At 47.8% G+C, this 26,309-nt stretch overlaps 1 protein-coding gene across 3 annotated transcripts in view; it reads right to left on the minus strand.

Annotated features, from left to right (window-relative positions):
* Window positions 1–26,309, minus strand: part of LOC121556227 (attractin-like) — a 198,781-nt gene that overhangs the window by 129,434 nt on the left and 43,038 nt on the right. For all 3 annotated transcript variants that reach the window (XM_041870125.1, XM_041870126.1, XM_041870124.1), the window contains exons 6-8: window positions 25,592–25,760; window positions 14,589–14,679; window positions 3,586–3,835 (exon numbers count right to left, since the gene is read on the minus strand). In XM_041870125.1, coding sequence (XP_041726059.1) covers window positions 3,586–3,835; window positions 14,589–14,679; window positions 25,592–25,760 — 510 coding nt within the window. The remainder of the gene's footprint in view (window positions 1–3,585; window positions 3,836–14,588; window positions 14,680–25,591; window positions 25,761–26,309) is intronic.

Genomic DNA, 26,309 nt, shown 5'->3' on the forward strand with positions numbered 1-26,309 from the left:
ATCTACACACAATACCCCATAATGACGAAGCAAAAATAGGTTTTTAGAAAGTTTTGCAAAGTCATAAAAAATGTAAAGCTGAAATATCACATTTACATAAGTATTCAGACCCTTTACTCAGTACTTTGTTGAAGCACCTTTGGCAGCGATTACAGCCTCAAGTCTTCTTGGGTATGACGCTACATGCTTGGCACACCTGTATTTGGGGAGTTTCTCCCATTCTTCTCTGCAGATCCTCTCAAGCTCTGTCAGGATGGATGGGGAGCGTCGCTGCACAGCTATTTTCAGGTGTCTCTGGCTGGGCCACTCAAGGACATTCAGAGACTTGTCCCGAAGCCACTCCTGCGTTGTATTGAATGTGTGCTTAGGGTTGTTGTCCTGTTGGAAGGTGAACCTTCGCCCCAGTCTAAGGTCCTGAGCGCTCTGGAGCAGGTTTTTATCAAGGATCTCTCTGTACTTTGCTCCGTTCATCTTTCCCTCGATCCTGACTTGTCTCCCAGTTCCTGCTGCTGAAAAACATCCCCACAGCATGATGCTGCCACCACCATGCTTCACCGTAGGGATGGTGCCAGGTTTCCTCCAGACGTGACACTCGGCATTCAGGCCAAAGAGTTCTATCTTAGTTTCATCCGACCAGATAATCTTGTTTCTCATGGTCTGAGAGTCTTTAGGTGCCTTTTGGCAAACTCCAAGCGGGATGTCGTGTGCCTTTTACTGAAGCGTGTCTTCCGTCTGGCCACTCTACCATAAAGGCCTGCTTGGTGGAGTGCTGCAGAGATGGTTGTCCTTCTGGAAGATTCTCCCATCTCCACAGAGGAACTCTGGAGCTCCTTCAGTGTCCATCGGGTTCTTGGTCACCTCCCTGACCAAGGCCCTTCTCCCCCGATTGCTCAGTTTGGCTGGGCGGCCAGCTCTAGGAAGAGTCTTCATGGTTCCAAACTTCTTCCATCTAAGAATTATGGAGGCCACCGTGTTCTTGGGGACCTTCAATGCTGCAGACATTTTTTGGTGTTATTCCCCAGATCTGTACCTGGACAAAATCCTGTTTCGGAGCTCTACGGACAATTCCTTCGACCTCATGGCTTGGTTTTTGATGGACGGGGCCATGTACCGTCAAATCTTGGGTGAGAACCTCCTTCCCTCAGCCAGGGCATTGAAAATGGGTCGTGGATGGGTATTCCAGCATGACAATGACCCAAAACACACGGCCAAGGCAACAAAGGAGTGGCTCAAGAAGAAGCACATTAAGGTCCTGGAGTGGTCTAGCCAGTCTCCAGACCTTAATCCCATAGAAAATCTGTGGAGGGAGCTGAAGGTTCGAGTTGCCAAACGTCAGCCTCGAAACCTTAATGACTTGGAGAAGATCTGCAAAGAGGAGTGGGACAAAATCCCTCCTGAGATGTGTGCAAACCTGGTGGCCAACTACAAGAAATGTCTGACCTCTGTGATTGCCAACAAGGGTTTTGCCACCAAGTACTAAGTCATGTTTTGCAGAGGGGTCAAATACTTATTTCCCTCATTAAAATGCAAATAAATTCATAACATTTTTGACATACGTTTTTCTGGATTTTGTTGTTGTGATTCTGTCTCTCACTGTTCAAATAAACCTACCATTAAAATTATAGACTGATCATGTCTTTGTCAGTGGGCAAACGTACAAAATCAGCAGGGGATCAAATACTTTTTTCCCTCACTGTGAGTCTCTAAGAGCTTTCCACTCCTGGATTGTTCAACATTTGCCCTTTATTCTTTTCAAAATTCTTCAAGCTCTGTCAAATTGGTTGTTGATCATTGCTAGACAACCATTTTCAGGTCTTGCCGTAGATTTAAGTAAAAACTAACTCCATCAGGAACATTCACTGTCTTCTTGGTAAGCAACTCCAGTGTATATTTGGCCTTGTGTTTTAGGTTACTGTCCTGCTGAAAGGTGAATTCATCTCCCAGTGTCTGGTGGAAAGCAGGCTGAAACAGGTTTTCCTCTAGGATTTTGATGTGCTTAGCTCCATTCTGTTTATTTTTTATCCTGAAAAACTCCCCAGTCCTTAACGATGACAAGCAATACCCATTACATGATGCAGCCACCACTATGCTTGAAAATATGGAGAGAGGTACTCAGTAACATGTTGTTGGATTTGCCCCAAACATAACGCTTTGTATTCAGGACAAAAAGTTCATTTCTTTGCCACATGTCTTACAATATTACTTTAGTGCCTTATTGCAAACAGGATGCATGTTTTGGAATATTTGTATTCTGTACAGGCTTCCTTCTTTTCACTCTGTCATTTAGGTCAGTATTGTGGAGTAACTACAATGTTGTTGATCCATCCTCAGTTTTCTCCTATCAAAGCCATTAAACTCTGTTACATGTTTTAAAGTCACCATTGGCCTCGTGGTGAAATCCCTGAGCGGTTTCCTTCCTCTCCAGAAACTAAGTTAGGAAGGACGCCTGTATCTTTACCCAGCTGTTTAGGAGGGATATCGCACCTGGCACAAATGATTGTCTAGTTCTGCTATTCCTGCACCCAGAGGGGATGCCCTGTACCTGCACCCAGAGGGGATGCCCTATTCCTGCACCCAGAGGGGATGCCCTATTCCTGCACCCAGAGGGGATGCCCTGTACCTGCACCCAGAGGGGATGCCCTGTACCTGCACCCAGAGGGGATGCCCTGTACCTGCACCCAGAGGGGATGCCCTGTACCTGCACCCAGAGGGGATGCCCTGTACCTGCACCCAGAGGGGATGCCCTGTACCTGCACCCAGAGGGGATGCCCTGTACCTGCACCCAGAGGGGATGCCCTGTACCTGCACCCAGAGGGGATGCCCTGTACCTGCCCCCAGAGGGGAGTAGTTCACAGTCCAGGTACAGGGGGAGGCTTGGGCCTTGCTGAGGGCCCTGACATTAAAGATCTCATCCAAACCGGTCTGTTTGACTCCAAGTACCTCGCTTGCTGTGGTGATAATCCTTCTCAGCATATTTCTCTGGCTGACAGTGTAGAGACTGGGTGTATTGATACACCATCCAAAGCCTAATTAATAACTTCAACATGATCAAAGGGATATTCAATGTCTGCTTTTAATTTTTGTTTACCCATCTACCAATAGGTGCCCTTCTTCGTGAAGCATTAGAAAACCTCCTTGGTCTTTGTGGTTGAATCTGTGGATGAAATTCACTGCTCGACTGAGGGACCTTACAGATAATTGTATGTGTGGGGTACAGAGATGAGGTAGTCATTCAACAATCATGTTAAACACTATTACTGCACACAGAGTGAGTCCATGCAACTTATGTGACTTGTTAAGCAAAGGTTTTACTCCTGAACTTATTTATGCTTGCCATAACAAAAGGGTTGAATACTTATTGACACAAGACATTTCATCTTTTCATTTTTTATAAAATTTGCAGAAATGTCTAAAAACATAATTCCACTGACATTATGGGGTATTGTTGTAGGCCAGTGACAATTTTTTTTCAATTGAATCAATTTTAAATTCAGGCTGTAAGAACAAAATCTGGAATAAGTCAAGGGGTGTGTATCCTTTCTGAAGGCACTGTACGTCCCATGTATCCTCTTCAGCACCACTCACCGATGTTGTACTGCTGCACCTGGCTGACGTAGCCATATAGAGGACAGTGTCCGAAGAAGACCAGCATGACTGGACTACCCCCCTCCAGCAGGGGGGGCACGACATGAGCAGAGTGTCCCACCACGGCCCACTGATCCTGGGATCGGGCGGAGAGGGACACCCAGGTCTGGTTCTGGATGTGGAACACCCACAGCTGGCTGGTCACGTTGCCAGTAGAGTCTATTTTCCCTCCGTACATGTAGATCTTCCCCTGGGTTAGGGTAGAAGGAGGAACAGGATGTTAGACAGGACAGGTACATGTAGATCTTCCCCTGGGTTAGAGAAGGAACAGGATGTTAGACAGGACAGGTACATGTAGATCTTCCCCTGGGTTAGGGGAGGAACAGGATGTTAGACAGGACTGGTACATGTAGATCTTCCCCTGGGTTAGAGAAGGAACAGGATGTTAGACAGGACAGGTACATGTAGATCTTCCCCTGGGTTAGAGAAGGAACAGGATGTTAGACAGGACAGGTACATGTAGATATTCCCCTGGGTTAGAGAAGGAACAGTATGTTAGACAGGACAGGTACATGTAGATATTCCCCTGGGTTAGAGAAGGAACAGGATGTTAGACAGGACAGGTACATGTAGATCTTCCCCTGGGTTAGGGGAGGAACAGGATGTTAGACAGGACAGGTACATGTAGATATTCCCCTGGGTTAGGGGAGGAACAGGATGTTAGACAGGACAGGTACATGTAGATATTCCCCTGGGTTAGAGGAGGAACAGGATGTTAGACAGGAGGACAGGTACATGTAGATATTCCCCTGGGTTAGAGAAGGAACAGGATGTTAGACAGGACAGGTACATGTAGATCTTCCCCTGGGTTAGAGAAGGAACAGGATGTTAGACAGGAGGACAGGTACATGTAGATATTCCCCTGGGTTAGAGGAGGAACAGGATGTTAGACAGGACAGGTACATGTAGATCTTCCCCTGGGTTAGAGGAGGAACAGGATGTTAGACAGGACAGGTACATGTAGATCTTCCCCTGGGTTAGAGGAGGAACAGGATGTTAGACAGGACAGGTACATGTAGATCTTCCCCTGGGTTAGGGGAGGAACAGGATGTTAGACAGGACAGGTACATGTAGATATTCCCCTGGGTTAGGGGAGGAACAGGATGTTAGACAGGACAGGTACATGTAGATATTCCCCTGGGTTAGAGGAGGAACAGGATGTTAGACAGGAGGACAGGTACATGTAGATCTTCCCCTGGGTTAGGGGAGGAACAGGATGTTAGACAGGACAGGTACATGTAGATATTCCCCTGGGTTAGAGAAGGAACAGGATGTTAGACAGGACAGGTACATGTAGATCTTCCCCTGGGTTAGAGAAGGAACAGGATGTTAGACAGGACAGGTACATGTAGATCTTCCCCTGGGTTAGAGAAGGAACAATATGTTAGACAGGAGGACAGGTACATGTAGATCTTCCCCTGGGTTAGAGGAGGAACAGGATGTTAGACAGGACAGGTACATGTAGATCTTCCCCTGGGTTAGAGAAGGAACAGGATGTTAGACAGGACAGGTACATGTAGATATTCCCCTGGGTTAGAGAAGGAACAGGATGTTAGACAGGAGGACAGGTACATGTAGATCTTCCCCTGGGTTAGAGGAGGAACAGGATGTTAGACAGGACAGGTACATGTAGATCTTCCCCTGGGTTAGAGAAGGAACAGGATGTTAGACAGGAGGACAGGTACATGTAGATATTCCCTGGGTTAGGGGGAGGAACAGGATGTTAGACAGGACAGGTACATGTAGATCTTCCCCTGGGTTAGAGAAGGAACAGGATGTTAGACAGGACAGGTACATGTAGATCTTCCCCTGGGTTAGAGAAGGAATAGGATGTTAGACAGGACAGGTACATGTAGATCTTCCCCTGGGTTAGAGAAGGAACAGGATGTTAGACAGGACAGGTACATGTAGATCTTCCCCTGGGTTAGGGGAGGAACAGGATGTTAGACAGGACAGGTACATGTAGATATTCCCCTGGGTTAGAGGAGGAACAGGATGTTAGACAGGACAGGTACATGTAGATATTCCCCTGGGTTAGGGGAGGAACAGGATGTTAGACAGGACAGGTACATGTAGATCTTCCCCTGGGTTAGAGAAGGAACAGGATGTTAGACAGGACAGGTACATGTAGATCTTCCCCTGGGTTAGGGGAGGAACAGGATGTTAGACAGGAGGACAGGTACATGTAGATCTTCCCCTGGGTTAGAGAAGGAACAGGATGTTAGACAGGACAGGTACATGTAGATCTTCCCCTGGGTTAGAGGAGGAACAGGATGTTAGACAGGACAGGTACATGTAGATCTTCCCCTGGGTTAGAGGAGGAACAGGATGTTAGACAGGAGGACAGGTACATGTAGATATTCCCCTGGGTTAGAGGAGGAACAGGATGTTAGACAGGAGGACAGGTACATGTAGATCTTCCCCTGGGTTAGAGGAGGAACAGGATGTTAGACAGGACAGGTACATGTAGATCTTCCCCTGGGTTAGAGAAGGAACAGGATGTTAGACAGGACAGGTACATGTAGATATTCCCCTGGGTTAGAGAAGGAACAGGATGTTAGACAGGACAGGTACATGTAGATATTCCCCTGGGTTAGAGAAGGAACAGGATGTTAGACAGGAGGACAGGTACATGTAGATATTCCCCTGGGTTAGAGGAGGAACAGGATGTTAGACAGGAGGACAGGTACATGTAGATATTCCCCTGGGTTAGAGGAGGAACAGGATGTTAGACAGGACAGGTACATGTAGATATTCCCTGGGTTAGAGAAGGAACAGGATGTTAGACAGGACAGGTACATGTAGATATTCCCCTGGGTTAGAGGAGGAACAGGATGTTAGACAGGACAGGTACATGTAGATATTCCCCTGGGTTAGAGGAGGAACAGGATGTTAGACAGGACAGGTACATGTAGATATTCCCCTGGGTTAGAGGAGGAACAGGATGTTAGGCAGGAGGACAGGTACATGTAGATATTCCCCTGGGTTAGAGAAGGAACAGGATGTTAGACAGGAGGACAGGTACATGTAGATATTCCCCTGGGTTAGAGAAGGAACAGGATGTTAGACAGGAGGACAGGTACATGTAGATATTCCCCTGGGTTAGAGAAGGAACAGGATGTTAGACAGGACAGGTACATGTAGATATTCCCCTGGGTTAGGGGAGGAACAGGATGTTAGACAGGAGGACAGGTACATGTAGATATTCCCCTGGGTTAGGGGAGGAACAGGATGCTAGACAGGACAGGTAAATGTAGATATTCCCCTGGGTTAGAGGAGAAACAGGATGTTAGACAGGAGGACAGGTACATGTAGATATTCCCCTGGGTTAGAGGAGGAACAGGATGTTAGACAGGAGGACAGGTACATGTAGATCTTCCCCTGGGTTAGGGTAGAAGGAGGAACAGGATGTTAGACAGGACAGGTAAATGTAGATATTCCCCTGGGTTAGAGGAGGAACAGGATGTTAGACAGGACAGGTACATGTAGATCTTCCCCTGGGTTAGAGAAGGAACAGGATGTTAGACAGGACAGGTACATGTAGATCTTCCCCTGGGTTAGAGGAGGAACAGGATGTTAGACAGGACAGGTACATGTAGATATTCCCCTGGGTTAGAGAAGGAACAGGATGTTAGACAGGACAGGTACATGTAAATCTTCCCCTGGGTTAGAGGAGGAACAGGATGTTAGACAGGAGGACAGGTACATGTAGATCTTCCCCTGGGTTAGAGGAGGAACAGGATGTTAGACAGGACAGGTACATGTAGATCTTCCCCTGGGTTAGAGGAGGAACAGGATGTTAGACAGGACAGGTACATGTAGATATTCCCTGGGTTAGGGGAGGAACAGGATGTTAGACAGGAGGACAGGTACATGTAGATATTCCCCTGGGTTAGAGAAGGAACAGGATGTTAGACAGGAGGACAGGTACATGTAGATCTTCCCCTGGGTTAGAGGAGGAACAGGATGTTAGACAGGACAGGTACATGTAGATCTTCCCTGGGTTAGGGGAGGAACAGGATGTTAGACAGGAGGACAGGTACATGTAGATATTCCCCTGGGTTAGAGGAGGAACAGGATGTTAGACAGGACAGGTACATGTAGATCTTCCCCTGGGTTAGAGGAGGAACAGGATGTTAGACAGGACAGGTACATGTAGATCTTCCCCTGGGTTAGGGGAGGAACAGGATGTTAGACAGGAGGACAGGTACATGTAGATCTTCCCCTGGGTTAGAGGAGGAACAGGATGTTAGACAGGAGGACAGGTACATGTAGATCTTCCCCTGGGTTAGGGGAGGAACAGGATGTTAGACAGGACAGGTACATGTAGATATTCCCCTGGGTTAGAGGAGGAACAGGATGTTAGACAGGACAGGTACATGTAGATCTTCCCCTGGGTTAGAGGAGGAACAGGATGTTAGACAGGACAGGTACATGTAGATCTTCCCCTGGGTTAGAGGAGGAACAGGATGTTAGACAGGAAAGTACATGTAGATATTCCCCTGGGTTAGGGGAGGAACAGGATGTTAGACAGGAGGACAGGTACATGTAGATATTCCCTGGGTTAGGGGGAGGAACAGGATGTTAGACAGGACAGGTACATGTAGATATTCCCCTGGGTTAGAGGAGGAACAGGATGTTAGACAGGAGGACAGGTACATGTAGATATTCCCCTGGGTTAGAGAAGGAACAGGATGTTAGACAGGACAAGTACATGTAGATCTTCCCCTGGGTTAGAGAAGGAACAGTATGTTAGACAGGACAGGTACATGTAGATCTTCCCCTGGGTTAGAGGAGGAACAGGATGGTAGACAGGACAGGTACATGTAGATATTCCCCTGGGTTAGAGAAGGAACAGGATGTTAGACAGGAGGACAGGTACATGTAGATATTCCCCTGGGTTAGAGAAGGAACAGGATGTTAGACAGGAGGACAGGTACATGTAGATATTCCCCTGGGTTAGGGGAGGAACAGGATGCTAGACAGGACAGGTAAATGTAGATATTCCCCTGGGTTAGAGGAGAAACAGGATGTTAGACAGGAGGACAGGTACATGTAGATATTCCCCTGGGTTAGAGGAGGAACAGGATGTTAGACAGGAGGACAGGTACATGTAGATCTTCCCCTGGGTTAGGGTAGAAGGAGGAACAGGATGTTAGACAGGACAGGTAAATGTAGATATTCCCCTGGGTTAGAGGAGGAACAGGATGTTAGACAGGACAGGTACATGTAGATCTTCCCCTGGGTTAGAGAAGGAACAGGATGTAAGACAGGACAGGTACATGTAGATCTTCCCCTGGGTTAGAGGAGGAACAGGATGTTAGACAGGACAGGTACATGTAGATATTCCCCTGGGTTAGGGGAGGAACAGGATGTTAGACAGGACAGGTACATGTAGATCTTCCCCTGGGTTAGAGGAGGAACAGGATGTTAGACAGGAGGACAGGTACATGTAGATCTTCCCCTGGGTTAGAGGAGGAACAGGATGTTAGACAGGACAGGTACATGTAGATCTTCCCCTGGGTTAGAGGAGGAACAGGATGTTAGACAGGACAGGTACATGTAGATATTCCCCTGGGTTAGGGGAGGAACAGGATGTTAGACAGGAGGACAGGTACATGTAGATATTCCCCTGGGTTAGAGAAGGAACAGGATGTTAGACAGGAGGACAGGTACATGTAGATCTTCCCCTGGGTTAGAGGAGGAACAGGATGTTAGACAGGACAGGTACATGTAGATCTTCCCCTGGGTTAGGGGAGGAACAGGATGTTAGACAGGAGGACAGGTACATGTAGATATTCCCCTGGGTTAGAGGAGGAACAGGATGTTAGACAGGACAGGTACATGTAGATCTTCCCCTGGGTTAGAGGAGGAACAGGATGTTAGACAGGACAGGTACATGTAGATCTTCCCCTGGGTTAGGGGAGGAACAGGATGTTAGACAGGAGGACAGGTACATGTAGATCTTCCCCTGGGTTAGAGGAGGAACAGGATGTTAGACAGGAGGACAGGTACATGTAGATCTTCCCCTGGGTTAGGGGAGGAACATGATGTTAGACAGGACAGGTACATGTAGATATTCCCCTGGGTTAGAGGAGGAACAGGATGTTAGACAGGACAGGTACATGTAGATCTTCCCCTGGGTTAGAGGAGGAACAGGATGTTAGACAGGACAGGTACATGTAGATCTTCCCCTGGGTTAGAGGAGGAACAGGATGTTAGACAGGACAGGTACATGTAGATATTCCCCTGGGTTAGGGGAGGAACAGGATGTTAGACAGGAGGACAGGTACATGTAGATATTCCCCTGGGTTAGGGGAGGAACAGGATGTTAGACAGGACAGGTACATGTAGATATTCCCCTGGGTTAGAGGAGGAACAGGATGTTAGACAGGAGGACAGGTACATGTAGATATTCCCCTGGGTTAGAGAAGGAACAGGATGTTAGACAGGACAGGTACATGTAGATCTTCCCCTGGGTTAGAGAAGGAACAGTATGTTAGACAGGACAGGTACATGTAGATCTTCCCCTGGGTTAGAGGAGGAACAGGATGTTAGACAGGACAGGTACATGTAGATATTCCCCTGGGTTAGAGAAGGAACAGGATGTTAGACAGGAGGACAGGTACATGTAGATCTTCCCCTGGGTTAGAGAAGGAACAGGATGTTAGACAGGACAGGTACATGTAGATCTTCCCCTGGGTTAGAGGAGGAACAGGATGTTAGACAGGAGGACAGGTACATGTAGATATTCCCCTGGGTTAGGGAAGGAACAGGATGTTAGACAGGACAGGTACATGTAGATCTTCCCCTGGGTTAGGGGAGGAACAGGATGTTAGACAGGAGGACAGGTACATGTAGATCTTCCCCTGGGTTAGGGGAGGAACAGGATGTTAGACAGGACAGGTACATGTAGATCTTCCCCTGGGTTAGAGAAGGAACAGGATGTTAGACAGGAGGACAGGTACATGTAGATATTCCCCTGGGTTAGGGGAGGAACAGGATGTTAGACAGGACAGGTACATGTAGATATTCCCCTGGGTTAGAGGAGGAACAGGATGTTAGACAGGAGGACAGGTACATGTATATATTCCCCTGGGTTAGAGAAGGAACAGGATGTTAGACAGGACAGGTACATGTAGATATTCCCCTGGGTTAGAGAAGGAACAGGATGTTAGACAGGAGGACAGGTACATGTAGATCTTCCCCTGGGTTAGGGGAGGAACAGGATGTTAGACAGGACAGGTACATGTAGATATTCCCCTGGGTTAGAGAAGGAACAGGATGTTAGACAGACAGGTACATGTAGATCTTCCCCTGGGTTAGAGGAGGAACAGGATGTTAGACAGGAGGACAGGTACATGTAGATCTTCCCTGGGTTAGAGAAGGAACAGGATGTTAGACAGGAGGACAGGTACATGTAGATATTCCCCTGGGTTAGGGGAGGAACAGGATGTTAGACAGGACAGGTACATGTAGATATTCCCTGGGTTAGAGAAGGAACAGGATGTTAGACAGGACAGGTACATGTAGATATTCCCCTGGGTTAGGGGAGGAACAGGATGTTAGACAGGAGGACAGGTACATGTAGATATTCCCCTGGGTTAGAGGAGGAACAGGATGTTAGACAGGACAGGTACATGTAGATCTTCCCCTGGGTTAGAGAAGGAACAGGATGTTAGACAGGACAGGTACATGTAGATATTCCCCTGGGTTAGAGGAGGAACAGGATGTTAGACAGGAGGACAGGTACATGTAGATATTCCCCTTGGTTAGAGAAGGAACAGGATGTTAGACAGGACAGGTACATGTAGATCTTCCCCTGGGTTAGAGAAGGAACAGTATGTTAGACAGGACAGGTACATGTAGATCTTCCCCTGGGTTAGAGGAGGAACAGGATGTTAGACAGGACAGGTACATGTAGATATTCCCCTGGGTTAGAGAAGGAACAGGATGTTAGACAGGAGGACAGGTACATGTAGATCTTCCCCTGGGTTAGAGAAGGAACAGGATGTTAGACAGGACAGGTACATGTAGATCTTCCCCTGGGTTAGAGGAGGAACAGGATGTTAGACAGGACAGGTACATGTAGATATTCCCCTGGGTTAGAGAAGGAACAGGATGTTAGACAGGAGGACAGGTACATGTAGATCTTCCCCTGGGTTAGGGGAGGAACAGGATGTTAGACAGGACAGGTACATGTAGATATTCCCCTGGGTTAGAGAAGGAACAGGATGTTAGACAGGACAGGTACATGTAGATCTTCCCCTGGGTTAGAGGAGGAACAGGATGTTAGACAGGAGGACAGGTACATGTAGATCTTCCCCTGGGTTAGAGAAGGAACAGGATGTTAGACAGGAGGACAGGTACATGTAGATATTCCCCTGGGTTAGGGGAGGAACAGGATGTTAGACAGGACAGGTACATGTAGATATTCCCCTGGGTTAGAGAAGGAACAGGATGTTAGACAGGACAGGTACATGTAGATATTCCCCTGGGTTAGGGGAGGAACAGGATGTTAGACAGGAGGACAGGTACATGTAGATATTCCCCTGGGTTAGAGGAGGAACAGGATGTTAGACAGGACAGGTACATGTAGATCTTCCCCTGGGTTAGAGAAGGAACAGGATGTTAGACAGGACAGGTACATGTAGATATTCCCCTGGGTTAGAGAAGGAACAGGATGTTAGACAGGACAGGTACATGTAGATCTTCCCCTGGGTTAGGGGAGGAACAGGATGTTAGACAGGACAGGTACATGTAGATCTTCCCCTGGGTTAGAGGAGGAACAGGATGTTAGACAGGAGGACAGGTACATGTAGATATTCCCCTGGGTTAGAGAAGGAACAGGATGTTAGACAGGACAGGTACATGTAGATATTCCCCTGAGTTAGGGGAGGAACAGGATGTTAGACAGGAGGACAGGTACATGTAGATATTCCCCTGGGTTAGAGAAGGAACAGGATGTTAGACAGGACAGGTACATGTAGATATTCCCCTGGGTTAGAGGAGGAACAGGATGTTAGACAGGACAGGTACATGTAGATCTTCCCCTGGGTTAGAGAAGGAACAGGATGTTAGACAGGACAGGTACATGTAGATATTCCCCTGGGTTAGAGAAGGAACAGGATGTTAGACAGGACAGGTACATGTAGATCTTCCCCTGGGTTAGGGGAGGAACAGGATGTTAGACAGGACAGGTACATGTAGATCTTCCCCTGGGTTAGAGGAGGAACAGGATGTTAGACAGGAGGACAGGTACATGTAGATATTCCCCTGGGTTAGAGAAGGAACAGGATGTTAGACAGGACAGGTACATGTAGATATTCCCCTGGGTTAGGGGAGGAACAGGATGTTAGACAGGACAGGTACATGTAGATCTTCCCCTGGGTTAGAGAAGGAACAGGATGTTAGACAGGACAGGTACATGTAGATATTCCCCTGGGTTAGGGGAGGAACAGGATGTTAGACAGGACAGGTACATGTAGATCTTCCCCTGGGTTAGAGAAGGAACAGGATGTTAGACAGGACAGGTACATGTAGATCTTCCCCTGGGTTAGAGGAGGAACAGGATGTTAGACAGGACAGGTACATGTAGATATTCCCCTGGGTTAGGGGAGGAACAGGATGTTAGACAGGACAGGTACATGTAGATATTCCCCTGGGTTAGAGAAGGAACAGGATGTTAGACAGGACAGGTACATGTAGATATTCCCCTGGGTTAGAGAAGGAACAGGATGTTAGACAGGACAGGTACATGTAGATCTTCCCCTGGGTTAGGGGAGGAACAGGATGTTAGACAGGACAGGTACATGTAGATATTCCCCTTGGTTAGAGGAGGAACAGGATGTTAGACAGGAGGACAGGTACATGTAGATATTCCCCTGGGTTAAAGAAGGAACAGGATGTTAGACAGGACAGGTACATGTAGATATTCCCCTGGGTTAGGGGAGGAACAGGATGTTAGACAGGACAGGTACATGTAGATCTTCCCCTGGGTTAGAGGAGGAACAGGATGTTAGCCAGGACAGGTACATGTAGATATTCCCCTGGGTTAGAGGAGGAACAGGATGTTAGACAGGAGGACAGGTACATGTAGATATTCCCCTGGGTTAGAGGAGGAACAGGATGTTAGACAGGACAGGTACATGTAGATATTCCCCTGGGTTAGAGAAGGAACAGGATGTTAGACAGGACAGGTACATGTAGATATTCCCCTGGGTTAGAGGAGGAACAGGATGTTAGACAGGACAGGTACATGTAGATCTTCCCCTGGGTTAGAGGAGGAACAGGATGTTAGACAGGACAGGTACATGTAGATCTTCCCCTGGGTTAGAGGAGGAACAGGATGTTAGACAGGACAGGTACATGTAGATATTCCCCTGGGTCAGGGTAGAAGGAGGAACAGAATGTTTGAGAGGTCAGGTCATGACAGTTTATGACTTAACCCTAATTGCTCGCTGTTGATAATGGTAATGATAATGGTAATGGTAATGATAATGGTAATGGTAATGGTAATGGTAATGATAATGGTAATGGTAATGGTAATGATAATGATAATGGTAATGGTAATGGTAATGGTAATGGTAATGATAATGGTAATGATAACGGTAACGATAATGGCAGTGTCTAGCCCTGACCGTGCTCTCCGAGGGTATCTCAGGTGGAGTTGGGATATGCAAAACACACATTTAGGACAAAAAACGACAAATATAAGCACCTACCTAATTCTTATTTTTTTATTATAGAGGCAGAGCTGCAATCTGCCGTCTACCACAGGGTTTGGAGAGATTTTTTGAGAATGATTGAGATAAAGAACATTTCTTCAGCATCACGGTTGCAGACAGTGACCTCTAACCCAGGGCCTTATACTAGGGTATAAGAGGGTAACACTATTGTTATTATTGATCAATGTTTCTACATAATGACTAGCTGGCCCATACCTCATGTAGAGCCAGAGAGTGTCCGTACCGTCCCATGACTGCGTTGACAGAGCGGTTGAGGGACAGCCAGCGATGGGAGCTGAGGTTATACCTGGGAGGAGAGAGAGAGAGAGAGAGAAGTTCCGGACCACTGAGCATTAAAAGGCAGGACCGGGTAGCGGTTTGGTTGGTCACATTGGTCGGATTCCTGGACACAGATAATCCTAATCCTGGACTTAAAATATGATTCTCCATTGAGTTCTCTTTTTAGTCCAGGACCAGGATTAACCCAGTCGTTGACATACAGGACTGAAAACCGGCACCTCTTTCAGAGGCCACTGATAAGGGGACATTGTTTTTCCATGGTCCTTCAAGCCGGATAGGAAAAACTGTCCTAGTACAGAGCTGGTTTTTAATATACACACAGCTAATATGTGATGTCATGATGTCCAGTTTTACTTAGTTTAATTTTTTTAATTAATGTTGTAAGTGTCAACACCTGCTGCCAACTAGCCAGCTAGCCAGCTAGCTAACCAGGTTGCAATGGAGCCCGCTTTGCCTGGAATAGCTAACAAACGTTTCCAGAGCTGTAGAAGGCTAGCTAACCAGGTTGTAATGGAGCCCGCTTTGTCTGGAATAGCTAACAGACGTTTCCAGCGCTGTAGAAGGCTAGCTAACCAGGTTATAATGGAGCCCGCTTTGCCTGGAATAGCTAACAAACGTTTCCAGAGCTGTAGAAGGCTAGCTAACCAGGTTGTAATGGAGCCCGCTTTGTCTGGAATAGCTAACAAACGTTTCCAGAGCTGTAGAAGGCTAGCTAACCAGGTTGTAATGGAGCCCGCTTTGTCTGGAATAGCTAACAGACGTTTCCAGCGCTGTAGAAGGCTAGCTAACCAGGTTATAATGGAGCCCGCTTTGCCTGGAATAGCTAACAAACGTTTCCAGAGCTGTAGAAGGCTAGCTAACCAGGTTGTAATGGAGCCCGCTTTGCCTGGAATAGCTAACAGACATTTCCAGCGCTGTAGAAGGCTAGCTAACCAGGTTGTAATGGAGCCCGCTTTGCCTGGAATAGCTAACAAACGTTTCCAGAGCTGTAGAAGGCTAGCTAACCAGGTTGTAATGGAGCCCGCTTTGCCTGGAATAGCTAACAAACGTTTCCAGAGCTGTAGAAGGCTAGCTAACCAGGTTGTAATGGAGCCCGCTTTGTCTGGAATAGCTAACAGACGTTTCCAGCGCTGTAGAAGGCTAGCTAACCAGGTTATAATGGAGCCCGCTTTGCCTGGAATAGCTAACAGACGTTTCCAGAGCTGTAGAAGGCTAGCTAACCAGGTTGTAATGGAGCCCGCTTTGTCTGGAATAGCTAACAAACGTTTCCAGAGCTGTAGAAGGCTAGCTAACCAGGTTATAATGGAGCCCGCTTTGCCTGGAATAGCTAACAGAAGTTTCCAGCGCTGTAGAAGGCTAGCTAACCAGGTTATAATGGAGCCCGCTTTGCCTGGAATAGCTAACAGACGTTTCCAGCGCTGTAGAAGGCTAGCTAACCAGGTTGTAATGGAGCCCGCTAAGCCTGGAATAGCTAACAGACGTTTCCAGAGCTGTAGAAGGCTAGCTAACCAGGTTGTAATGGAGCCCGCTATGCCTGGAATAGCTAACAGACGTTTCCAGAGCTGTAGAAGGCTAGCTAACCAGGTTGTAATGGAGCCCGCTTTGTCTGGAATAGCTAACAGACGTTTCCAGCGCTGTAGAAGGCTAGCTAACCAGGTTATAATGGAGCCCGCTTTGCCTGGAATAGCTAACAAACGTTTCCAGAGCTGTAGAAGGCTAGCTAACCAGGTTGTAATGGAGCCCGCTTTGTCTGGAATAGCTAACAGACGTTTCCAGCGCTGTAGAAGGCTAGCTAACCAGGTTATAATGGAGCCCGCTTTGCCTGGAATAGCTAACAAACGTTTCCAGAGCTGTAGAAGGCTAGCTAACCAGGTTGTAATGGAGCCCGCTTTGTCTGGAATAGCTAACAGACGTCTCCAGCGCTGTAGAAGGCTAGCTAACCAGGTTATAATGGAGCCCGCTTTGCCTGGAATAGCTAACAGACGTCTCCAGCGCTGTAGAAGGCTAGCTAACCAGGTTATAATGGAGCCCGCTTTGCCTGGAATAGCTAACAAACTTTTCCAGAGCTGTAGAAGGCTAGCTAACCAGGTTGTAATGGAGCCCGCTTTGTCTGGAATAGCTAACAAACTTTTCCAGAGCTGTAAAAGGCTAGCTAACCAGGTTGTAATGGAGCCCGCTTTGTCTGGAATAGCTAACAGACGTCTCCAGCGCTGTAGAAGGCTAGCTAACCAGGTTATAATGGAGCCCACTTTGTCTGGAATAGCTAACAAACGTTTCCAGCGCTGTAGAAGGCTAGCTAACCAGGTTGTAATGGAGCCCGCTATGCCTGGAATAGCTAACAGACGTCTCCAGCGCTGTAGAAGGCTAGCTAACCAGGTTGTAATGGAGCCCGCTTTGCCTGGAATAGCTAACAAACTTTTCCAGAGCTGTAGAAGGCTAGCTAACCAGGTTGTAATGGAGCCCGCTTTGTCTGGAATAGCTAACAGACGTCTCCAGCGCTGTAGAAGGCTAGCTAACCAGGTTATAATGGAGCCCGCTTTGTCTGGAATAGCTAACAAACGTTTCCAGCGCTGTAGAAGGCTAGCTAACCAGGTTGTAATGGAGCCCGCTATGCCTGGAATAGCTAACAGACGTTTCCAGCGCTGTAGAAGGCTAGCTAACCAGGTTATAATGGAGCCCGCTTTGCCTGGAATAGCTAACAAACGTTTCCAGCGCTGTAGAAGGCTAGCTAACCAGGTTGTAATGGAGCCCGCTTTGTCTGGAATAGCTAACAGACGTCTCCAGCGCTGTAGAAGGCTAGCTAACCAGGTTGTAATGGAGCCCGCTTTGCCTGGAATAGCTAACAGACGTCTCCAGCGCTGTAGAAGGCTAGCTAACCAGGTTGTAATGGAGCCCGCTATGCCTGGAATAGCTAACAGACGTTTCCAGCGCTGTAGAAGGCTAGCTAACCAGGTTGTAATGGAGCCCGCTTTGCCTGGAATAGCTAACAAACGTTTCCAGCGCTGTAGAAGGCTAGCTAACCAGGTTATAATGGAGCCCGCTTTGCCTGGAATAGCTAACAAACGTTTCCAGCGCTGTAGAAGGCTAGCTAACCAGGTTGTAATGGAGCCCGCTTTGCCTGGAATAGCTAACAAACGTTTCCAGAGCTGTAGAAGGCTAGCTAACCAGGTTGTAATGGAGCCCGCTTTGTCTGGAATAGCTAACAGACGTCTCCAGCGCTGTAGAAGGCTAGCTAACCAGGTTATAATGGAGCCCACTTTGTCTGGAATAGCTAACAAACGTTTCCAGCGCTGTAGAAGGCTAGCTAACCAGGTTGTAATGGAGCCCGCTATGCCTGGAATAGCTAACAGACGTCTCCAGCGCTGTAGAAGGCTAGCTAACCAGGTTGTAATGGAGCCCGCTTTGCCTGGAATAGCTAACAAACGTTTCCAGAGCTGTAGAAGGCTAGCTAACCAGGTTGTAATGGAGCCCGCTTTGTCTGGAATAGCTAACAGACGTCTCCAGCGCTGTAGAAGGCTAGCTAACCAGGTTCTAATGGATCCCGCTTTGTCTGGAATAGCTAACAAACGTTTCCAGCGCTGTAGAAGGCTAGCTAACCAGGTTGTAATGGAGCCCGCTATGCCTGGAATAGCTAACAGACGTTTCCAGCGCTGTAGAAGGCTAGCTAACCAGGTTATAATGGAGCCCGCTTTGCCTGGAATAGCTAACAAACGTTTCCAGCGCTGTAGAAGGCTAGCTAACCAGGTTGTAATGGAGCCCGCTTTGTCTGGAATAGCTAACAGACGTTTCCAGAGCTGTAGAAGGCTAGCTAACCAGGTTGTAATGGAGCCCGCTTTGCCTGGAATAGCTAACAGACGTCTCCAGCGCTGTAGAAGGCTAGCTAACCAGGTTGTAATGGAGCCCGCTTTGCCTGGAATAGCTAACAGACGTCTCCAGCGCTGTAGAAGGCTAGCTAACCAGGTTGTAATGGAGCCCGCTTTGCCTGGAATAGCTAACAAACGTTTCCAGCGCTGTAGAAGGCTAGCTAACCAGGTTATAATGGAGCCCGCTTTGCCTGGAATAGCTAACAAACGTTTCCAGCGCTGTAGAAGGCTAGCTAACCAGGTTGTAATGGAGCCCGCTTTGCCTGGAATAGCTAACAAACGTTTCCAGAGCTGTAGAAGGCTAGCTAACCAGGTTGTAATGGAGCCCGCTTTGCCTGGAATAGCTAACAAACGTTTCCAGCGCTGTAGAAGCTGTGTTTATTACGCTTTTGTCCGGGAAAATATTAACAATCCGGAGTTCCAATGCGTCAATTGTTTGCTAGCGGAGGACTACAGGAATGAGGTGGCTATGCTTAGCAAACAAACCTAAATTCTGCACGAATTTATGGGGAAAACGCAAATTGGAACTTTCTCGTTCTCAACTCCTACGGCAGGACGCCGCTCGGGCCAAATGGATGTTTCCGCGAATTGTCGTCTGTCCCTATCCGAATGGCCGATGCTACCTGGAACTTCCCTGCCAAGTTGTCTCCATCTGTTCTCCTCCGCCATCTTGTAATGAGAACAGCAAGAAGAATGTTCCAATCAGTGCTGGTCCCATGTCACAAGTCGTGGAAACCGAAGGCAGCGGCATGCTGCTAAGTGGACGGGAGTGACAGCGAGAGGTTCGGAGCAGATTGACATGAGGAATAGCTTCACTGCACTGGTGCCTGATCTACCTGCTCCTTCATCACTGGGACTGCCTGTGTCTGGGACTGCCTGTGTCTGGGACGGCCTGTGTCTGGGACTGCCTGTGTCTGGGACTGCCTGTGTCTGGGACTGCCTGTGTCTGGGACGGCCTGTGTCTGGGACGGCCTGTGTCTGGGACGGCCTGTGTCTGGGACTGCCTGTGTCTGGGACTGCCTGTGTCTGGGACTGCCTGTGTCTGGGACTGCCTGTGTCTGGGACTGCCTGTGTCTGGGACTGCCTGTGTCTGGGACTGCCTGTGTCTGGGACTGCCTGTGTCTGGGACTGCCTGTGTCTGGGACGGTGGTGCTGACTCCAACTACACTGACTCCAGCAGCGGCTTCGTCGTCAATTTTGTCTCCTTTCCCTCTCTCTGGATCTGACGGGGCACTGCCTGCTGTGGGAGGTCTGGAGCTATCACCGGGAGCAGCGGGCTCAATAACATTATGAAGGGCAGCTCTGAACAGTTGAAACTGGATTTTAAAGAGCTGATTGGCTCTCTGCTAGACACTAATAAAAGACCCATCATATCTGGCCCTGTGCCCTCTCTGAATCATGGCATCATATCTGGCCCTGTGCCCTCTCTGAATCATGGCATCATATCTGGCCCTGTGCCCTCTCTGAATCATGGCATCATATCTGGCCCTGTGCCCTCTCTGAATCATGGCATCATATCTGGCCCTGTGCCCTCTCTGAATCATGGCATCATATCTGGCCCTGTGTCCTCTCTGAATCATGGCATCATATCTGGCCCTGTGCCCTCTGAATCATGGCATCATATCTGGCCCTGTGCCCTCTCTGAATCATGGCATCATATCTGGCCCTGTGTCCTCTCTGAATCATGGCATCATATCTGGCCCTGTGCCCTCTCTGAATCATGGCATCATATCTGGCCCTGTGCCCTCTCTGAATCATGGCGTTGAACGCTTTAGCAAGATTCTTTCTCTTCACAAGATTTTTAGCCCTCAATAACTAACTAAAAAATGTGACCGTTTCTGGTGCAAAACCAATGTCCTGTCCCGGAGCTCGAGTAAATGACATTACTAAGCTGCTCCTGAATGTACTACGCCAGGACATGGACATCGATTCTATCGTAGTCCATGTGGGTTTTAATGAATGGCAGCTCTGAACAGTTGAAACTGGATTTTAAAGAGCTGATTGACTCTCTGCTAGACACTAATAAAATCATATCTTGCCCTGTGCCCTCTCTGAATCGTGGCATTGAACGCTTTAGCAGGATTCTCTCTCTTCACAACTGGCTACGGGATTATTGCAGCTCTGTGGGTCTAACATTAATTGACAATTTTGGAACCTTCTGGAAACAAAGCTTGTTTTCTGAGGATGGGATCCAACCAAATCATTTGGGTTCCTCGATCCTTTTCACAGCTTTATAAAGCTGTGTTGAGACAATGACTTACCAATGACCCAAAGCCCAGCTCATTTAATCCCTACTATTGTGTCGCTGAGTTGTCATAATGCTTCAGCAAATGTACATTATCCCAGGGGCGTTGGAAGACACAATGTAAGTAACCTAATTGATGTCCCTCTAACTTCCCTGAATGCCTCTGCTGATCCTACAGCTATTGTATTTAGTAATGTGGTGCCTATGAACCAGAGTAATACTGTCAGCACTGAGGTGGTTTGCCCGAGGAGGAAGTCCACTGTGTGCAGCTCACCCTGCACTAACATAAAGAAAATGAGCATGTCTACTTCAGCTAAGATCTCCAGTAAAGCAATAAAGCAATGAAAACAAGCAAGTGTCCCAGAAAAGTACTAAAAATAGCCCACGTTAACATACAATACTTATGTCATGCAATAAAATGCAAATGAATTACTTAAAAATCATAATATGTGATTTTCTGGATTTTAGTTTTAGATTCCGTCTCTCACAGTTGAAGTGTACCTATGATAAAAATTACAGACCTCTACATGCTTTGTAAGTAGGAAAACCTGCAAAATCGGCAGTGTATCAAATACTTGTTCTCCCCATATTGAGGTGAGAGCATTGGAAATGCTTTTGGTGGTTAACCTGCTTCTGTTTTGTGGGTGGCACTGTGTGCTGTTTTTGATGGATGGGTCCTGGCCTCTCGGGGCCCTAGGGATCCGGAGGGACGGGGGTGGGATGCTGATCACTGGGATGACGGCCCAACTTGGGATGGGGAGGGGCTTTAGCGGGGGAATTACTGGAGAACAATTGGAGGGTTAGCAATGCGAATATCATGGTACAGCTATATGGACACTCAATAACTATGGTATTTTTTATGGGTACATTTACAAACATATATAATGATAAATAGTTTTGAAACTTGTATCTCATTATGGTATATGGTGAAATAAGTATAGCCAGTTATAATTGTAATGGCTTAGCTGATAATAACAAAAGAAGAACAATATTTACATGGCTCAAAGAGAAGGAATATAATCTCTATTGTTTACAGGAAACTCATTCAACAATTCTAGATGCAGTTGCGTGGAAAAAGGACTTGGGGGGGGCAAATACACTTCTCCCATGGGCTAAGAAACTCAAAATGGGTGATGATATTAATTAACAGTAATTTCGATCCGAATGTGCAAATTGTCCAAACAGATACGCAAGGTAGATGGATTATTTTAAAATATGTTATTGGACCATATACAGATATGGCTCATTAACCTTTACGGACCAAATAATGACGATCCACACTTCTTTTACAATATATATAATAAATTATCAACCCTGCAAGCAATTCAAGACTATTATTATGGTGGGAGATTATAATACCGTTTTAAATAGCTCAACGGACCGTAAAGGAAATCACAACACAAACAATCACCCTCATGCTCTTAAGGAAATCGTGAATGTCATGGATACATTAGAACTAGGAGATCTTACATTTACGTCATTTAGCAGACGCTCTTATCCAGAGCGACTTACAAATTGGTGCATTCACCCTATAGCCAGTGGGAAAACCACTTTACACTTTTTTTTTTTTTTGGGGGGGGGGTAGAAGGATTACTTTATCCTATCCCAGGTATTCCTTAAAGAGGTGGGGTTTCAAATGTCTCCGGAAGGTGGTGAGTGACTCCGCTGTCCTGGCGTCGTGAGGGAGCTTGTTCCACCATTGGGGTGCCAGAGCAGCGAACAGTTTTGACTGGGCTGAGCGGGAACTATGCTTCCGCAGAGGAAGGGGCTATACTCAGCCTTGTCTCAGGGTTCAATTTTTATGGAATGGTCTGCCTATCCATGCGAGAGATGCAGACTCTGTGTCGACCTTTAAGTCTTTACTGAAGACTCATCTCTTCAGTAGGTCCTATAATTGAGTGTAGTCTGGCCCAGGGGTGCGAAGGTGAACGGAAAGGCACTGGAGCGACAAACCGCCCTTGCTGTCCCTGCCTGGCCGGTTCCCCTCTCTCCACTGGGATTCTCTGCCTCTGACCCTATTACGGGGGCTGAGTCACTGGCTTACTAGTGCTCTTCCATGCCGTCCCTAGGAGGGGTGCGTCACTTGAGTGGGTTGAGTCACTGATGTGATCTTCCTGTCCGGTTTGTCGCCCCCTCGGGCTCGTGCGGTGGAGGAGATCTTCGTGGGCTATACTCAGCCTTGTTTCAGGGTAGTAGGTTGGTGGTCTGTTGATTTCCCTCTGGTGGTGTGGGGGCTGTGCTTTGGCAAAGTGGGTGGGGTTATATCCTGCCTGGTTGGCCCTGTCCGGGGTTATCGTCGGACGGGGCCACAGTGTCCCCCGACCCCCCCGTCTCAGCCTCCAGTATGTATGCTGCAATAGTCTATGTGCCGGGGGGCTAGGGTCAGTCTGTTATATCTGGTGTAATTCTCCTGTCTTATCTGGTGTCCTGTGTGAATTTAAGTATGCTCCCTCTAATTCTCTCTCTCTCCCTCCCCTCCCGGAGGACCTGAGCCCTAGGACCATGCCTCAGGACTACCTGGCCTGATGACTCCTGGCTGTCCCCAGTCCTCTCCCTCTCTCCCTCTCTCCCTCCCCTCCCAGAGGACCTGAGCCCTAGGACCATGCCTCAGGACTACCTGGCCTGATGACTCCTTGCTGTCCCCAGTCCACCTGGTCCTCTCTCCCTCCCCTCCCGGAGGACCTGAGCCCTAGGACCATGCCTCAGGACTACCTGGCCTGATGACTCCTGGCTATCCCCAGTCCACCTGGTCCTCTCTCCCTCCCCTCCCGGAGGACCTGAGCCCTAGGACCATGCCTCAGGACTACCTGGCCTGATGACTCCTGGCTGTCTCTCTCCCTCCCCTCCCAGAGGACCTGAGCCCTAGGACCATGCCTCAGGACTACCTGGCCTGATGACTCCTTGCTGTCCCCAGTCCACCTGGTCCTCTCTCCCTCCCCTCCCGGAGGACCTGAGCCCTAGGACCATGCCTCAGGACTACCTGGCCTGATGACTCCTGGCTGTCCCCAGTCCACCTGGTCCTCTCTCCCTCCCCTCCTGGAGGACCTGAGCCCTAGGATCATGCCTCAGGACTACCTGGCCTGATGACTCCTGGCTGTCCCCAGTCCACCTGGTCCTCTCTCCCTCCCATCCCGGAGGACCTGAGCCCTAGGACCATGCCTCAGGACTACCTGGCCTGATGACTCCTGGCTGTCCCCAGTCCACCTGGTCGTGCTGCTGCTCCAGTTTCCACTCTTCTGCCTGCGGCTATGGAACCCTGACCTGTTCACCGGACGTGCTACCTTGTCCCAGACCTGCTGTTTTCAACTCTCTCTCTCTACCGCACCTGCTATTTCAACCTCTAAATGCCCGGCTATGAAAAGCCAACTGACATTTACTCCTGATGTACTGACCTGTTGCAACCTCTACAACCACTGATTATTATTTGACCCTGCTGGTCATCTATGAACGTTTGAACATCTTGAAGAACAATCTGGAAGTAATGTCCATGTACTCTTATAATCTCCACCCAGCACAGCCAGAAGAGGACTGGCCACCCCTCAGAGCCTGGTTCCTCTCTAGGTTTCTTCCTAGGTTTCTGCCTTTCTAGGGAGTTTTTCCTAGCCACCGTGCTTCTACATCTGCATTGCTGCTGTTTGGGGTTTAAGGCTAGGTTTCTGTATAGCACTTTGTGACATCTGCTGATGTAAAAAGGGCTTAATAAATAAATTTGACTTAATATGTTGTGAAATCTGTTATGAATGTATTGTAATGCCTTAATTTTGCTGGACCCCAGGAAGAGTAGCTGCTGCCTTGGCAGGAACTAATGGGGATCCATAATAAACCCCAGGAAGAGTATCTGCTGCCTTGGCAGGAACTAATGGGGATCCATAATAAACCCCCAGGAAGAGTAGCTGCTGCCTTGGCAGGAACTAATGGGGATCCATAATAAACCACAGGAAGAGTAGCTGCTGCCTTGGCAGGAACTAATGGGGATCCATAATAAACCCCAAGGAAGAGTATCTGCTGCCTTGGCAGGAACTAATGGGGATCCATAATAAACCCCAGGAAGAGTAGCTGCTGCCTTGGCAGGAACTAATGGGGATCCATAATAAACCCCAGGAAGAGTAGCTGCTGCCTTGGCAGGAACTAATGGGGATCCATAATAAACCCCAGGAAGAGAAGCTGTTGCCTTGGCAGGAACTAATGGGGATCCATAATAAACCCCAGGAAGAGTAGCTGCTGCCTTGGCAGGAACTAATGGGGATCCATAATAAACCCCAGGAAGAATAGCTGCTGCCTTGGCAGGAACTAATGGGGATCCATAATAAACCCCAGGAAGAGTAGCTGCTGCCTTGGCAGGAACTAATGGGGATCCATAATAAACCCCAGGAAGAGTAGCTGCTGCCTTGGCAGGAACTAATGGGGATCCATAATAAACCCCAGGAAGAGTAGCTGCTGCCTTGGCAGGAACTAATGGGGATCCATTATAAACCCCAGGAAGAGAAGCTGTTGCCTTGGCAGGAACTAATGGGGAGCCATTATAAACCCCAGGAAGAGAAGCTGTTGCCTTGGCAGGAACTAATGGGGATCCATTATAAACCCCAGGAAGAGTAGCTGCTGCCTTGGCAGGAACTAATGGGGATCCATAATAAACCCCAGGAAGAGAAGCTGTTGCCTTGGCAGGAACTAATGGGGATCCATAATAAACCCCAGGAAGAGTAGCTGCTGCCTTGGCAGGAACTAATGGGGAGCCATTATAAACCCCAGGAAGAGTAGCTGCTGCCTTGGCAGGAACAGGGATCCATAATAAATACAAATGCAGTACTTACGCTTGAATCATCTGGTAGTCTGAGGAGTTGAAGACGTAACCCCCAACGACCCACATGACCCCCTGGTCCACTACGGCCTTGTGGGAAGCCCTGGCCAGACCTGGCTCGGGGTACTCCTCCCTCTGCCAGAACGAGGAGCTGGCTGGGACGGACACAGAGCAGTCTGGACCTGATGGACGACAGAAGATGGATGAGTGACTAACCTGGTTATCTGCAGACTATCACTTACGACCTACACCGTAGCCCATATATCATATTTAATTAAATACACATTCATATTTTGAAATGGAACCAAATGATTAGTGAAACCAAAGTGCTGTATCGTCCACTACTGGTCAAAAGTTTTAGAACACCCACTCATTCAAGGGTTTTTCTTTATTTTTACTATTTTCTACATTGTGGAATAATAGTGAAGACATCAAAACGATGAAATAACACATATAGAATCATCTAGTAACCCCCAAAAAAAGTGTTAAACAAATCAAAATATATTTTATATTTGACATTCTTCAAATAGCCACCCTTTGCCTTGATGACAGCTTTGCACACTCTTGGCATTCTCTCAACCAGATTCATGAGGTAGTCACCTGGAATGCATTTCAATTAACAGGTGTGCCTTCTTAAAAAGTTAATTTGTGGAATTTCTTTCCTTCTTAATGCGTTTGAGCCAATCAGTTTTGTTAAGTTATGATGTCTTCACTATTATTCTACAATGTAG

Source organism: Coregonus clupeaformis, chromosome 25, assembly GCF_020615455.1.
Source record: "Coregonus clupeaformis isolate EN_2021a chromosome 25, ASM2061545v1, whole genome shotgun sequence".
Lineage (NCBI taxonomy): Eukaryota > Metazoa > Chordata > Actinopteri > Salmoniformes > Salmonidae > Coregonus > Coregonus clupeaformis.